This window comes from Mustela putorius, unplaced genomic scaffold, assembly GCF_011764305.1.
Source record: "Mustela putorius furo isolate JIRA1106 unplaced genomic scaffold, ASM1176430v1.1 tig00003846_pilon_pilon_pilon, whole genome shotgun sequence".
NCBI classification, from domain to species: Eukaryota; Metazoa; Chordata; class Mammalia; order Carnivora; family Mustelidae; genus Mustela; species Mustela putorius.
In genome coordinates, this window is record NW_025421999.1 from 3,402,967 (window position 1) to 3,420,307 (window position 17,341).

Below are 17,341 nucleotides of genomic sequence, written 5' to 3' on the forward strand. Positions count from 1 at the left end.
ACTATCACTCTTCGCCGAAGATATCATACTATATGTGGAAAACCCAAAAAACTCCACTCCAAAACTGCTAGAACTTATACAGGAATTCAGTAAAGTGTCAGGATATAAAATCAATGCACAGAAATCAGTTGCATTTCTCTACACCAACAGCAAGACAGAAGAAAGAGAAATTAAGGAGTCAATCCCATTTACAATTGCACCCAAAACCATAAGATACCTAGGAATAAAACTAACCAAAGAGACACAGAATCTATACTCAGAAAACTATAAAGTACTCATGAAAGAATTTGAGGAAGACAAAAAGAAATGGAAAAATGTTCCATGCTCCTGGATTGAAAGAATAAATATTGTGAAAATGTCTATGCTACCTAAAGCAATCTACACATTTAATGCAATTCCTATCAAAGTACCAGCCATCTTTTTCAAAGAAATGGAACAAATAATTCTAAAATATATATGGAACCAGAAAAGACCTCGAATAGCTAAAGGGATATTGAAAAAGAAAGCCAACGTTGGTGGCATCACAATCCCGGACTTCAAGCTCTATTACAAAGCTGTCATCATCAAGACAGCATGGTACTGGCACAAAAACAGATTCATAGATCAATGGAACAGAATAGAGAGCCCAGAAATAGACCCTCAACTCTATGGTCAACTCATCTTCGACAAAGCAGGAAAGAATGTCTAATGGGAAAAAGACAGCCTCTTCAATAAATGGTGTTGGGAAAATTGGACAGCCACATGCAGAAAAATGAAATTGGACCATTTCCTTACACCACAAAAATACACTCAAAATGGATGAAGGACCTCAATTTGAGAAAGAAATTCATCAAAATCCTTGAGGAGAACACAGGCAGTAACCTCTCTGACTTCAGCTGCAGTAATTTCTTCCTAGGAATATTGCCAAAGGCAAGGGAAGCAAGGGCAAAATGAACTATGGGATTTCATCAAGATCAAAAGCTTTTGCACAGCAAAGGAAACAGTTAACAAAACCAAAAGTCAACTGACAGAAGGGGAGAAGATATTTGCAAACGACATATCAGATAAAGGGCCTGTGTCCAAAATCTATAAAGAGCTTAGCAAACTCAACACCAAGAATAATCCAATCAAGAAATGGGCAGAGTACATGAACAGATATTTCTGCAAAGAAGATACCCAGATGACCAACAGACACATAAGAAAACGTTCCACATCACTTGGAATCAGGGGAATACAAATCAGAACCACAAGGAGATATCACCTCACACCAGTCAGAATGGCTAAAATTAACAAGTCAGGAAATGACAGATGCTGGCGAGGATGGTGCAACCACTTTGGAAAGCAGCATGGAGGGTCTTCAAAAAGTTGAAAACAGGGCTACCCTATGACCCAGTAATTGCTCTACTCAGTATTTACCCTAAAGATACAAACATAGTGATCCAAAGGGGTATGTGCACCTGAATGTTTATAGCAGCAATGTCCACAATAGCCAAACTATGGAAAGAACCTAGATGTCCATCAACAGATGAATGGATATAGAAGATGTGGTATATATACACAATGGAATACTATGCAGCCATCAAAAGAAATGAAATCTTGCCATTTGTGACAACATGGATTGAACTAGAGGGTATTATGTTTAGCAAAATAAGTCAATCGGAGAAAGACAACTATCACATTATCTCCCTGATATGAGGAAGTGGAGATGCACCGTGGGGGATTTGGGGGGCTAGGAAAAGAATAAATGAAACAAGATGGGTTTGGGAGGGGGGAAAAACCATAAGAAACTCTTAATCTCACAAAACAAACTGAGGGTTGCTGTGGGGAGAGGGGTCGGGAGAAGGTGGTTGGGTTATGGACATTGGGGAAGGTATGTGCTATGGTGAGTGCTATGAAGTGTGTAAACCTGGCGATTCACAGACCTGTACTCCTGGCACTAAAAATACATTACATGTTTATAGAAAAATAAAAGAAAAATTTTAAAAATGCTGAAATAGAAGAATCTGCAGCCAAGAACATTCTATCCAGCAAGGCTGTCATTCAGAATAGTAGGAGAGATGAAGAGTTTCCCAGACAAAAGTTAAATTCATCACCACTAAACCAGCCGCAAAAGAAATGTTAAAGGGGACTCTCTGAGTGAAAAAGCCAAGAACATAAGTAGGGATAAGTAAAATAGGAAGCACAAAAGAGTAAAATCAAGTACATATATAAAAATTGGTCAAAAGACTCACAAAATACAAGGTTATAAAGCTGGCACTATACACCTAAAATTTAGAGGGACAGTAGTAAAGAATGAGTTCAAACTGAAGCAAACATCAACTTAGCATAGACTGCTAGGTGAAAAATATGTTATATACAAAATGAAAGCCATGAATTAAAAAAAAATAGATAAGAAAAAAATATGGAGAAAGGAATCCAAGTATATCACCAAAGAAAGCTAACTAATCACAAGAAAAGAGCAAGAACAGAAAATCTACAAAAATGAACATAAAACAAGTAATAAAAAGTCAGTTTGTATCTATCCATAATTATTTTGAATATAAATGGATTAAATGCTCTAATCAAAAGACATAGGGTGACAGAATGGATTAAAAAAACAAGACCCATCTACGTGGTGCCTGCAAAAGATGCATTTCAGACCTAAAGACACATGCATATTGAAAGTGATGGGATGGAAAAATATTTATCACGCAAAAGGACATGAAAAGAAAGCTGCGGTATGAATACTTACATCCTGCACAATAGACTTTAAAATGAAAATTGCAAGAAAGACAAGGACACCACATAATCATAAAGGGAATAATCCAACAATAAGATACAACAATTGTAAATATTTATGCACCCAACTTGGAAGCACTCACATACATAAAACAGTGATTAACAAACATGAAGTAATCAAGAGTAATACAATAATAGTAAGGGACTTTAGCACCCACTTACAACAATGTATAGATCATCCAAATGATCTATCAAATAAATAAGGAAACAGTGGCTTTGAATGACACACTGGACCAGAAGCATCTAAGAGATATATTCAGAACAGTCCATCCTAAAACAGCAGAATACACATTCTTTTTAAGGGCACATGGAACATTCTCCAAAATAGATCACATGTTAGGCCACAAAATAAGCCTCATTGAAGTAAAAAAGATGGACTTCATATCATGCCTCTTTTTGAACAGAATGTTATGAAACTAGAAATCAACCTCAAGAAAAAAACCTGGAAAGAGCACAAATACATGGAGATTTAATAACATGCTACTAACTATCAATGGGTCAACCACAAAATCAAAGAGGAACTTTAAAAACTCATGGAGACAAATTAAAATGAAAATGCAATGGTTCAAATCTTTTGGATACAGCAAAAATGGTTCTAAGAGGGAGGTTTAGAGCAATATAGGCCTGCCTCAAGAAGGAAGAAACACCTCCTAAAAGAGTTAGGAAAGGAATAAAATCCCAAACCAGTAGGAGGAGGAAATATTAAAGTAGAAATAAACAAAATAGAAACTAAAAAAAAAAAAAATCAATAGAACATATCAAACTAGGAGCTGTTACTTTGAAAAGATCAACATAATTGATAAACCTTTAGCCAGAACTCATAAAAGAGAGAGAGAGGGAGAGAGGGAGGAAGAGGACCCAAATAAAATCAGAAATGAAAGAGGAGAATAACAACCAATAACACAGAAATACAAATAAGAGGATGTTATGAGAAATTATATGCCAACATATTAGACAACCTAGGATCAATGCATCAATTCCTAGAAACATATAACTCCCCAAAACTGAAGCAGAACAAAACAAAATTTAAGCAATCTGATTACTAGCAATGAAATTGCGTCACTAATCAAAAAATTCTGACAAAAGTCCCAGACCAAATGATTTCACAGGTGAATTCTACCAAACATTTAATAAGAGTTAATACCTATCCTTCTCAAACTATTCCAATAAAACAAAAGAGGAAGCAAAGCTTCCAAATTCATTCTATAAGGCCAGCATTACCCTGATACCAAAATCAGATAAAGATACTGTAATAAAAGGGAATAAAAGAGAACTTCAAGCCAGTATCTCTGAAAACAGAGATGCAAAATTCCTCAACAAAATATTAACAAATGGAATCCTACAATATATTAAAAAAATCATTCACCCCAATCGAGTGGCATTTATTTCTTGGCTGCAAGGGAGTTTCCAAATTTCAGAAATCCGTGTGATACATCACTAAGAGAAAGGGTAAAAACTATATAATTATTTCAATAAATGTAGAAAAAGCATTTGGCAAAGGACAACATCCATTCATGATTAAAAAAAAAAAACAAACTTCAACAAAGTAGGTTTAGAGGGAACATACCTCAACATATATGAAAAACTCACAGAGAACATCATACTCAATGGGGGAAAACTGAGAGCTTTCCCCCTAAGATCAGGAACAAGAAAAAGACGTCCACTTTCATTCAGCATAATAGTACTGGAAGTCCTAGCCACAACAATCAGACAACAAACAGGAATGAAAAGTGTCCACATCAGTAAGGAAGGAGTAAGACTTTCACTATTGGCAGATGACAGGATACTATTTGTTGAAAACCGAAACACTCCACCAGAAAACTGCTAGAACTGATAAATGAATTTAGTAAGGTCACACAGGGCAAAAAACCAATATAGAGAAATCTGTTGCATTTCTATACACTAATAATGAAGTAGCAAAAAGAAAAATTTAGAAACCAATCCTGTTTACATCAAAAATAAAATACCTAGGAGTAAACTTAACCAAGCAGGTGAAAGACCTCTACTCTGAAAACTAAAACACTGAAGAAAGAAACTTAAGGTGCAAACAAATGGGAAGACATTCCACGCTCATGGATTGAGAACATCAATACTGTTAAAATGGCCATATTACCCAAAGCAATCTGCAAATTTAATACAATCCCTGTAAAAATACCAACAGCATTTTTCACAGAGCTAGAATACATAATCCTAAATTTATGTGGAACCACAAAAGACTCTAAATAGCCAAAGCAATCTTGAAAAAAAGCAAAGCTGGAGACACCACAATCCCAGACTTCAAGTTATACTACAAACCTATCGGAATCAAAGCAGTATGGTACTGGCTCAAAAATACACACATAGATCAATGGGACAGAAAAGACAACCCAGAAATAAACCCACCATGATTATATGGTCAAGGAATTAAAGGAGGCAAGAATATGCATTGGGAAACAGACAATCTCTTCATAAATGGTACAGGGAAAACTGGGCAGCCACATGCAAACTGGACCACTTTCTTACACCATACACAAAAAACAAACTCAAAATGGATTAAGAATCTCAGTGTGAGGCCTGTAACAATAAAAATCCTAAGGAGAGCACAGGCAGTAAGTTCTCTGACATCAGCCTAATGGACACTTTTCTAGGTATGTCTCCTGAGGTGAGGGAAACAAAAGTAAAAATAAATTCTTAGGATTGCATTAAAATAAAAAGCTTCTGCACAGCTCACAATCAACAAAAAGGCACCCTATGGAATGGAAGAAGATAACTGCAAATGACCTATCTAATAAAGGGTTAATATCTACAACATATAAAAAACTTACACAACTCAATACAAAAACCCCACAAATAACTTAATTAAAAAATGGGCAGAAGACATGAACAGACACATGAAAAAATGGTCAACATCTTTAATCCTCAGGGAAATGCTAATCAAAATCTGTAATGAGCTATTACCTCACACTTGTGACAATGGCTAAAATAAAAACCACAAGAAACAAGAGTTGGTGTGGATGTGGAGAAAAGGGAACCATTGCTCACTGTTGCTGGGAACACAAAATGAAGCAGCAACTGTGGAAAACAGTATGGAGAGTCTCCTAAATATTAAAAATAGAATTACCATGTGATCCAGTAATTCCACTACTGGGTACTCACCCAAAGAATACAAAAACATTAATTCAAAATGATATGTGTGCATTTATGTTTATTGCCACATTATTTATAATAGCTAAAAAAATGGAAGTAGTGCAAGTGTCCATCAACAGATGGATAAAAATGTAGTACACATACGTGTGTGTGTGTGCACACGCACTCACACAATGGAATATTACTCAGTCATAAAAAGAATAGGGCGCCTGGGTGGCTCAGTGGGTTAAGCCGCTGCCTTCAGCTCAGGTCACAATCTCAGGGTCCTGGGATCAAGTCCTGGATAGGGCTCTTTGCTCAGCAGGGAGCCTGCTTCTCTCTCTCTCTCTCTCTCTCTCTTTCTCTGCCTGCCCTCTTTGTCGACTAGTGATCTCTCTCTCTGTCAAATAAATAAATAAAATCTTTTAAAAAAAGAATAGAATCTTGCCTTTTGTAACAACACGGTTGGGTTTAAAGAATATGGCAAGCAAAATAATTCAAAGACAAATACCATGAGGAGTACCTGAATTAAAATTAAAAATAAAATAAAAAATGCCACAAGTCCAGCTTGTTCAGTCTAAAGTTTTACACTATATTCAGATTAGAAATCAAAATGAGAGTATAAACTATTAACAAGGATACGGATTTAAAAGAGAATAAAGAATGTATCAGTGTAGTCAAACTAAATGCAGTTTAGGCTTTTCCTAAGTGTGACCAGCAGGTGGTGGTAACAACACACAGAAATTTTAATACTTTCTTCTTTAGCTCTGCCTGTAAATAAAGTTTTTCAGTTGTTTATCTAGCTTGCTTAATTAAGATATGATGTACCAAATGCTGTTGGCTCAATTTCAGGTTTTCTAGGAAAAGATTTATAAGAGAATCAAAGGAATTGGGTGGGAAATGAAATCAGAGATCTTCTAAATCTAGGAGTTTATGAAAGACCTCTTGGGGGGGGGTGGTCTGGAAATCCCGGAAATAAGCTGCAAATTGATGGTCAGGTCTAGTTTTTTCTGGGAAGAAAATCCATAGCTTCCACAACAGTCTCAAAGAATCTATAATCTCCAAACATAATTTGACAATGTAATGGAACAAATTTGAACCCACGATTTTTTTTTTTTTTAAGATAAAGTTTAAAATACTCAGCTTAGCATTTTAGGCTCTTCAAGAACTTCCTGCTCTAAACTGACTCATTTATATTATTATTAAAAACCAACTTATCTTGCAATCTGGGCCTCCCATTTTTCTGGACATCCATAAGATAGTAAGAAATTCAAAAAATTCTACAATCATTCTCAAGCTTTTTAAGGACTGAGAAAAGCATCAGTGGGATCAGGCAGTGGTTTGAAGTAGAGCCCAGCAGGCCTACTCTTCTCTACAACTTGGTAGCTTTGTCACTCTGGGCCCACTACTTACCTCAGTTTCCTCACCTGCAAAATGGGGACAATAATAGTACAATGAATATTAAAGTGTTCCGGGTAAAAAGCTTAGCCCAGTCCTCGGCAAATTTTGTGTGTTTAATTTAGCTGTTAGCTCAGTAGCCCAGAAGAAAGTGGCACTTCCAAGGAATGAGCAGTTTATAAAAGGCTAAGTCTTAAATGGTGTTAAAATTGAGAAGCATGACAGAAAGCATGATAGAAGTAAAAGGAACTAGAGAGAAAACAAGACTGGGGCGGGGGGGTGTGGAAAACACTGAAGGAAAAAGACATATTTGTGAAAACAATGTAAAACAGCAAGCCAATAATAATGAAAATCGTTATATTATTATATACGCTAGCAGCGATGGTGACAGTTGCTAACACCTATAGCTCTGTTCCAGACCCTGGTCTAAACACTTTACGTGGATTAAGTAGTTTTACCTTCACAGCGATTCTGGGGGTGATACAGCAGACACTATCTGTTGCCCCAACTATTACTCACCTCTTTCTTAACAGAACCTTACCACTGTTTAGTTCACAGTACCTCCAATGTACCTATCAGCACTGGACTGAGACAGTCATCACCATCTCAGTCTTTTCTGTTGAATACTGTTTTCCTCACTTCCCCTGGAGTGAGAAATGACCATGTGACTTCAGCTGGGCCAATGAGATTCTGGGGAATGCTGGCTGGGAAGCAAGGGCTTCTGGGAAATGCTTGCATCCTGAAGATCAGACATAAGAGGAGGGCTTGTTGGTATTGCTCCTTTCTCTTTCTTCCTGACCACAGGCCATCCAGTGGAGAGCCAGATGGCAGAGCTGAAAGCAATGCAGATTTTGGCTCAAAGGGACGTGGGTGAAAATGCTCATCAGAATTGTTCTACAGACTGGGTGCCTTCAGCTAAGAGTGAATCTGATACATAGCAATGACATTTAAGGACATGGCTGTGTAAGACTGTACAATACAGATAACAATATGTATGCAATGATGACACTAAGAAAAGGTTAATTATGAAAAAATTGTGTCAGCAATATTTCTGTCGAAAAGGCTTAGGGTTTGAATGATTAGCTTTCAATTATCTACAGACTTTGAATTGCATAAAACATGTTCTGAGCTGCTGCTGACGTGCTTCAGTCTTCCTTCTGGATGTGTTCAGGCTTCCTGTGATAATTACCACTCACTGGCGGAAGCAAGAATTCTTTGGCTAAGCTGTCCCTATAGGTAGTCGATAAGAGCTTCTGCCCTGAGCCTTGGGAGACCTTGAATATTCCAAGCTGCTGGAAAAGGGCAGTGAAATAGCTTCTAGGGGGGAGTGATGTGGCTCAGGAATAGTTGGGGTTGAAGATAAATTATACAAGACCCTCTTCTTCTTGGCTTATATGCCCCATTTTAACTTATAGAATGTAGCCACTGGAGAAAAGGCACGACAGGAGAGAGTCCCCACCTCATTTCTCTACATCAAGCTCCAGCCACCAATTTATTCCACCTGCACAAAAATGCTGATAAATGATTCGTGGTCACCATGCCACAAGATATCATTAATTCTTACAGATGTTTCTATGGCCATGGTAAAGTCACAGGGTCAAGTCTTTTTTTTTTTTTTTTTTTCTTCTTACACTCAGTTTGGGTCAAGTCTTATAATACAATTCTACATCCATGTTCCTTAGGCCCTCGACATAGAGACATAGAGCTTGGGACACATATGAATTCTAGAACTCAGATCTAAGGGTGACTTCAGAAATCATTTTATTCTCTTTAACAACTGTGAAATTTTAGGCTATGAATGAGTAACCTCTATTCCCAACTGGATTCTAAGATCCTTGAAAGCAGAACCTTTTCTCACTTTTTCTGGCATTGAGCATGGTTCTAATACACAGTGTACACCACATATATTCAAATACTACCTCCTCACAGATAAACTGTCACGATTATAAAATAAGCAAAACTTGGGGCACTTGATGGGCTCAGTGAAGTGACCGCCTCTTGTTTGCTCAGGTCATGATTTTACAGGTCAGTCATGAGACTGAGCCCCACCTTGGGCTCCACGCTCAGCAGAGAGTCTACCTGAAGATTCTCTGCCTCTGCTCCTCCCCCCATGAGCTCTCCCTCTCTCAAACAAATCTTTAAAATAACTAAGAAAAAGATCATCAGTGTTTGTGTGTGTGTGTATACGTGTGCGTGTGAGAAATGGGTCATGCGATTTAAGTGGCTTTTCCACTAACAGCTCCTTCGGAAACTCAGTTGACGAATACCCTGACAAGGACTCCAACAGCCTCTAAACCACTGAGTCTGGTGGTCCAATACCTGCAGGACAAAAACCTCTCTAATTTAATTGCCTGAATTTAAGAAACTAAGACCTTATAGTTGGAACAGGAGGGATCTTGTCCATTCTACCTCTGGTTAACCACAGAGAGTCCAGGAAACTTTAATTCAAGGATGACCAAGTACTGGCAAAAATTAACTGTGAGTTTTGGAGTCAGACACGTTGGGGCAAGATGTTTAATGCATCTGAGCCCATTCCCTCCTTCAGTGGACGGGATACATACTTCAGATGACTGCAGTGAAGATCAAATAAGAAAATGGAAGCCAACTGCCTAGTCAGACAAAGTAATTTCTACTTTGCTTTATGGCAGCATTTCTTGTCTAGCCACGGTTATGCTGAGCCTGACATCAGGGGAGGAGAAGAAATGGCAAACCTGATCATTCTGAGTTTTACTTTATCAGCCAAGATCAAGTCGATCGTGCGTGACTAACAGTATGAGCGGCCTGGCTGATTGCTCATCAACTGACAGAGAAGAAAACGACCCGATGAACTGAATTTAGACAGGCAGGCCGGCATAATTTGCATTTCACATGGTTTCTAGCCACGTGGACTGATTCTCTGATGCTCATTCCATCTGATAACGTCTACTTTCTGATAATTCCAGTAAAAGAAAGAAATCCGTAGAAAAATCAGCAAGTAGGGAATGACGACGAGTCCTTAAAAAACAAACGAGTCTTGCAAAGGAAAAGGAGAGACCGAGCATCTCAACTTATCTCACTGGAAGAGGATTCTGTTCCTCCCTGTTCTTCACAGCTGGCGCCCCGGGAGCAATTTTCCGTGGCCGCTGAGGGAACAGTCCTCAGCAGGCCGCACAGATCGGTCTCCTCAGCTGCTCTCCCCTGCTGCGTCTCTCACCCTGGGCTGGCCACGTGGCTTCAGGCCCTTTTCCCAGCACACATTAAAGCACTATCTCTGAGCCTTAAGAAATATTCAAACTTTGTACCTTATTTATAAATGTAGCAAGTCTAATCCATTCCTGGAGATCGTGATACACCAAACCACACTTTGTCTTCCTTATGTCTCCACTTCTTTGGTTAGTATTGTGCTCTATTTTCTGTAGTTCCTACTGTGGATGGTGTGTACACACACACGCACGCACACACTCTTTTTTTGCATTTTCCAAGCATTCAATTCCAGTTTCAGATGAGTAGGCTTTTAAAACTACATATACTCGCACTTTGACAGATCCCTACATCACGGAGCTAAAATGGTTTCGATCTGAGCTCTTCTGAGTTTGTTGTGAAGAACAACAACAACAACAAAGGAAACTAAGCATTTTCCTGTGTTTCTGTTACAAAGGCACGACTGGAAGATCGTGAGCGGTGGAACAGGAACAGCACTGAGTGAGTCCCCTGCAGCTCTAGAGAGGGGAGGTCAGCTAGCCAGATGATGAAGGGATAGTAACCCCCATGCATGTTTCCTGGGCCTCAGGGCACTGAGCATTCAGTTAATCCTCGCAGCCCTCTTGGTGTCTTAAGAAGTTCTTAATGAGGAACGGAGCCTTAGAGCCTGTAAAGATCTTCCCCTAAATTACAAAATGAATACAGTCCCATGCTTAACTCCAAAGCCAGACTTCTTAACTGGGGAGCTAGTCTGCTGGGGTATAAATAAAATACAATTACCAGGAATAACACCAAAGCATGCAGAGACATAAAGTATGCATTTCTGTGTGTGTGTCTGTGTGTGTACACACACACGTGTACATGCGCTACATGTACAAAGAGCATTATGAAATGCAGTTTGAACAAACCCCAAGGTAGGGGTAGATTTTGGTTGTAGTTTTCCAGAAGCAGATGAGTTTGGAGCTGGGCTTTGGACTTGAGGCAGAACATGCGCTTGGCAGAAAGCTATCTGGGGAGCAGAGTGGCCAGGTCTAAGGTACAACTTATGCTGTAAAGACAATGGGCAGCTGCGCACTGCTGCTCAGAAAGAGAGAACCAACAGTAGCAGTGCTGTGCATTCTGAAGGAAAATAAGCATAGAGTCAGAGAAATATCTAGCATTTGGTTAAGACCCTCAAAGTTATTACAGTTCCTGATGAAGGGAATTCCACAATTGTTTCTGTAAAATTATTCTAGTAACTGCTCACTGGATGACCTGGAGTGGAGAAACCGAAAATAAGGAATAGTTCATAAATTTCACTAGCCTAAAATAATCGAAGCCTGAGCTGGGTGGCTATGGGAAGAGTTTTTTACTATTATTATTTTTTATGACCAAGGTCTGCAATCACGACTTCAGACACTGTGCAATTTCCTAATGGCTGAAATGATTATCAGGCTGTAGGGCAAGCTGCTAAGGGAGCAATCAGAGCTAGACGCCCTGGACTTGGGGTTCATCTATCAGAGATGATTTTAAATCAGTGTGGGCCTGCCTGGATGCAGAAGGGGAAATGCCAGTCGATGTGAAACTCCCCTCTTCAAATTGTTCTCACCATTTTATTTCCCTTGGTGCCTTCAGTGATCAAATCCACAGAGTCCAAGGAAAAAAGAGAAAATACCCAATTAAAGTCTGCAAAATGCATCAACAGAAACACAAGAGGATTCTCAAATGCCTGTCTTCCAGACCCCACCTTCACCTAAGAACCATGCAGGAGCACTTACCGCAAACATCCACTCTGGGAGGATGCGCTCTCCACATAGTGTTTCAGCGCAAGCTGGAATTCTTCCAAGTCCTCTTCGATCACAGACATCTGACGCTGGACAAGCATGATGTGCTGCCGAGGAAGAGGCAAGGGTTACAGCCTGGCTGCCAGGGAACCTTGCTTCAGCTGACCCCCTGTACCCAGCCACCCCCCCCCCAACAAAGCAAATAATTCTCATCTAAAAATATGACCAAAAGGGAGACCGTGACTAACCCAAGGAATACATTCTATAAAAACTCTAATACAGGCAGGATACCTTCCTTGCCTCTAGTAGAAGGTGGTAAAGACAGTGTCTCCTGAGGATACACTTCCTTTTTAAAAACAATGGTTCTCAATTAGAAGCCCTAGGGAGGTTTCAAAATTGCTACGTTAGAATCTCTGGAAGTGGGGTCCAAGCACTAGTATTTATACAACCCTCACCACCCACCCCCAAGTGACTCCAATGTGTGGCCTAGGCTGGGATGACCAGCCTATGGTCATTTTTACAAAGTAGTCCTACTCTACACACTGGACAGCTCCAGCTTAAATATTTCATGATATTAAACATGTGTAAAATTACAAACAACCAAACTTCAAAAAAATGTGTGATCAGCGTTGCAGTTCCAAAAGTACATTAACCACTGATCACATACCATAGGCCCTGCTCAAATCTTATGGCATCAGTTGGAGCCTGTGTTTAATGGATCGCACTGGGCTGGATGCCAATTGCTTCTTGTAACAAATCCTATTATGTTTATAGCACTTGTAGTTTGAAGACTTTCCTATAGATCTGCCTATGGGCTTCTCATGGCACTTCGATCTCAAGATTAAGCCTTTCCTCCATCAAGGGTTAAGAGCCACAGAAATGCAAGAGAAAAAAAAGTAAGGATTTGGAGTGAATTATAAAAATGCAAAACAACAACATGTAAGGAAAATTCAGAATATGAGAAAAATAACTTGTACAATATTACCCAGCTGCGTAGTGGTAGAGCCAGAATTAAGCCTCTGGTTTGTGTCTCCTCTCCAATGAGTTTCTCACTTCATGTTAATAGCTACTGTTGTTGGAAAACAGCAGTTGTATCATAGGTATCATATGAGGCACTTTATATATCTAGCAACAGTGCCTACTTTGTTTTTCTACAGGTAAATGGTAGGTGCCGGATTCTGGGTATATAGTGATGAATTAAGACAGAATCCTTAGTTTCATAAGGTGTAGTAAGGTAACCAACAAGGTTGTTTTGTGGGTCTTTTTTTCTTTTTTAATATTTTATTTATTTATCTGAGAGAGACAGAGATAGAGACAGCATGATTGGAGAGGAAAGGGAGAAGCAGTCTCCCCACTGAGAAGGGATCCCAATGTGGGGTTCGATTCCAGGACCCGGGGATCATGACCTGAGTGAAAGGCAGACCCTTAATAACTGACTGATCCACCCAGGTGCCCCAAGAAATTAACAAGGTTTGAGAACCATGTCTATGGAATAACTTTAGGTATTGATCCTAGCACATGAAATTACCTATATGTAAATCGACTAGAAGTCTATTAAATTCTTAAAAGAACTGTATTGTCAAATAGCTAAAATCTTCATCCCCAATTTCAAAATCCTTTGATTGTGTAAACCTTAAGATAATATATTTAGGCCTCCAAACTCAGATATATTTAGGCCTCCAAACGCAGGAAGCAGGCTATCAATACTGCATAACCCCTAAAAAAGGCAATACTCTTTGATAAGCTGTTTCCAATGTGGTCATGGAGGAAAAAGAACCAAAAAAAAAAAAAAAAAAAAAAAAAAAAAAACAAACCCCTCAAAACAACAATGGACAAGAGAGTTCCTCCCTGAATGGGGATCCAGTGTCTAATCACAGAACTTCCTTCACTGACAAATAGTTTCCCAGCATGAATTCATTGCTGCAATGAACCAGTAAGAGCTGTATGCTTCCTAGTCATGCCTTTCCTGAATTACAGTTTTTATGACATTTCTCCTGGCCCAGTTTTATCACTGTATATTTATCTGTGTGTTTTGGGGCTGTGGTGAGGGGAGAGAACTTGCTTCTTTATTCATAACTGTGTCAGACTACAAGGGAACACATCTTGATCTTACAGGGAGGACTGATTCTCACCCAGGAAGCCAGACTTTGAGCTAGAAGCAGTAACTGGAGGAGACTTAGGGTGGTATCCTTTGCAAAGGCATCTATATGTTCTATATATGTGATAAGAATGAATATTTGATAATCAGAAGGCTCACTGTGGCAGAAACTCCAAACCGTTTTCCCCAAATCCATTTCCTCTTCTTCCTAGGCACAGAGTACATAGTCTATCATCCTTTGGAGTTAGGTGTAACCCAGTGATGAGTTTCCACCAACAGAACACAAGCAGAAGTGCTGCACATTGCTTTTGGGCCAAGACTTTCAAGAGGGATGTAAAGCCCCTCCATGTTCTCTTCCCCTTTTCTGTTGACAGAATGACCCGCCCTAGGAATGGCGGAGCCACACTTGAGAGGAGAATGTATCCCTGAATCCTTGTGTGGACCGTTTTCCAGGGCAAGGAAAAAAATCTTTATTATATTAGAATCATTCTCCATTTGGGTCTAACCCAGTCACCTTAATGAGTTAGGTGATTTTAATTGATCTTTGTTTTATTTCCCTTTAGGATCAGAGATCAAGAACCAGTAGATATAAGCCTATAACTATCTCCTAAGATTATGTAATGAACAATCAGCCTCCTGTACCACTCTCTCAGGACCTGGCTTTAGTATCAGTAACTAAGAGTTAAAGTTAATCTCTGCCAAAATAATTGTAGACATGTCCTTTTGATATAAATCTTCAGAGACTTCCTGATCATGTATTTGTGATGAACAATGACTCGGATGATTTCTCCTGGGCTTTCTTAGTGAGATTATATAAATATATCTACCGATTCCACAGTAATTCTTTTAGTCTGAAGGCAAATCTTATGTGATCTAAATTGCAACCATGAATAGAATCCTTCACTACTTTCTGAAGACATGCACTTCAAAATGTGGCTTTTTAGCTTCTATCAAAATGTGGATCCTGATATACTTTCCCTTGGATCTGGGCCAGTCTTATAACTTGCTTTGGTACAGGAGTCCTAATATCTTCATAACATTTCTGTACGTCTCTAATGTCAAATACACAGCCTGAGATCCTTTCTGAAATTTCTTGGATTTTTTTTTTTTTTGGAGAAATTTAATCTTTTTAAAAATCTCTGGAGACAAAAATATTTTAAAGAAAACTAACTTGTTTCATGTTTCTAGCTCTACCATTTACCATTGTGTTCCAAGCATGTCTTCAGAATAACAGCCTTTCTTGTGTGCTCTTGTTCTATCTCATAATAGCTATCGCAAAGCAAAACTATGTCTTAAGAGCTCCTGACATATTTGTTGGCAAAAAACCTCAATACACATGATATTGTGTGGCAGGATTAATTTACTTCACAAAATATTATTCTCAGGCTCTATGAGGGTAGAAAGGCAGAGAAATATATTAGATCTATAAACTCCTATCGTATAAACTATTCTGGCATAAACAATAATGTGCTCAGGAAAAGTTACAGTTTTTGAAAAGCACCAGAATGGGATCAAAATTATATTGACTCCAAAAAGAACCCTTTTGAATATACAAAATATGTAGGAAATCATCATCTTTTTCCAATAGTTGTTTGATAGGAAGTGCCATGCAAGGCATACAATGGCACCAAGCATAAGGATTTGGGTGGGCAAATATAGCTGGCCAGATCCAGGATGTATGGTCTGGATGGGTTCCCTTCAAAAACCATATTGACCTTCAGTGATTCACACTCCCTGCCTTAGTACTTGACGGCTAGAAGACAATAAATTACTCCCAAGTTTTCTATGACTCATAAAGTCACAATCCTGGATCTTAGATCTCTGATGTACATTTTCTATTCTATTATAACAAGAGTAAAATTATGAATTCTGAAGGTTGTGGTCTTTATAACATGCTTTTTACAAATCATTTGGAACATTCTGATCTTCTTATATAACCCCTTAGTGTTGCCCTTTTAGTTCAACATCTGAACAATTCAATGTTATCAGAGATATATAAATATTTTTTCAAATTCCTGTTTATTCTTTTTGATTTCACATTAAATACTATGTCATTCTCAAAGCATTCCCTGGCATCCTAAGTTAAATTGTGTTCCCTTGCTGTGAAAATCTGAACTTTTCTATAATAATCCTCAGCACAGTGTCCTGTAGATTTCTTGTTGAATCACTGCAGGTCCTTCTGGTCTGTCTGGTAGCACCTGTAATATTTACCCCTTTATCTCCAGACCCTCCCCCAGGTCCTGGCACTTGGCTGGTGATGGGGTTATTCATGGAACAAACAAGCAAGAACTAGTTTTGCTTTCAGCCAGTGATCATTTTTAAAAGCTTTTTAATAAATGCTATTTATGCACTATTCATTCCAGTAAAAAAGATTTGAGGTGGTAGAGGTCTGCATCTTTTCATTCATCTGCCTCTAACATATTGTCCTCTTTCCTTTGTCCTTTAAGAGCAAAGAGTACACATATTAAAAAAAAAAAACAAAAAACTTCGCTTCACTTTTACTAGCTATGTGGCCTTGAACCCGTTACTTCTTTTCATCCTTAGTCACCAAATGAAATTGGAACAGTGGTACTTATATCACAGAGTTTGGAGGAGGATTAAATGGAATAGCATACGTAAAAATCTTGCCCAGGATAGATACTCAATAGATGTTACTTCTCATACTCTGCTCACTGAGGGGGGAAAAAAAAAGAAAGAAAGAAATCATATCCTAGATTCATCATTATGTAATAACTCACATTCCTGAAAACTAGATATGGCAGCTAGTAGGGTTTGGGACTTTGGCTGTGTGTTTAAATAGGCCTACCAGATACGACTGTTCTGCTCTAATGTAGAAAATCTCATGAAACGGAGTCATCTGTTAGCTCACATCCTCAATGGCAAAAAAAAACTCCACTTTAGGGTCCCAAGATGCACCAAACAATGGAGTGGAGCTATTACAGTGTGGGGTACAGGTCTAGCGTAGATCTGGGGTCTGGCTAGGGTATCGTTATCCTTCCATACCTTAATTCTCCATCTGCAAAATGGGGTTACTGATTGC

The 17,341-nt window shown here is 38.8% G+C and overlaps 1 protein-coding gene across 1 annotated transcript in view; it reads right to left on the reverse strand.

Annotated features, from left to right (window-relative positions):
• NECAB1 (N-terminal EF-hand calcium binding protein 1) overlaps positions 1-17,341 on the reverse strand; it is a 203,396-nt gene that overhangs the window by 18,811 nt on the left and 167,244 nt on the right. The window contains exon 10 of the mRNA XM_045063139.1: positions 12,198-12,310. Coding sequence (XP_044919074.1) covers positions 12,198-12,310 — 113 coding nt within the window. The remainder of the gene's footprint in view (positions 1-12,197; positions 12,311-17,341) is intronic.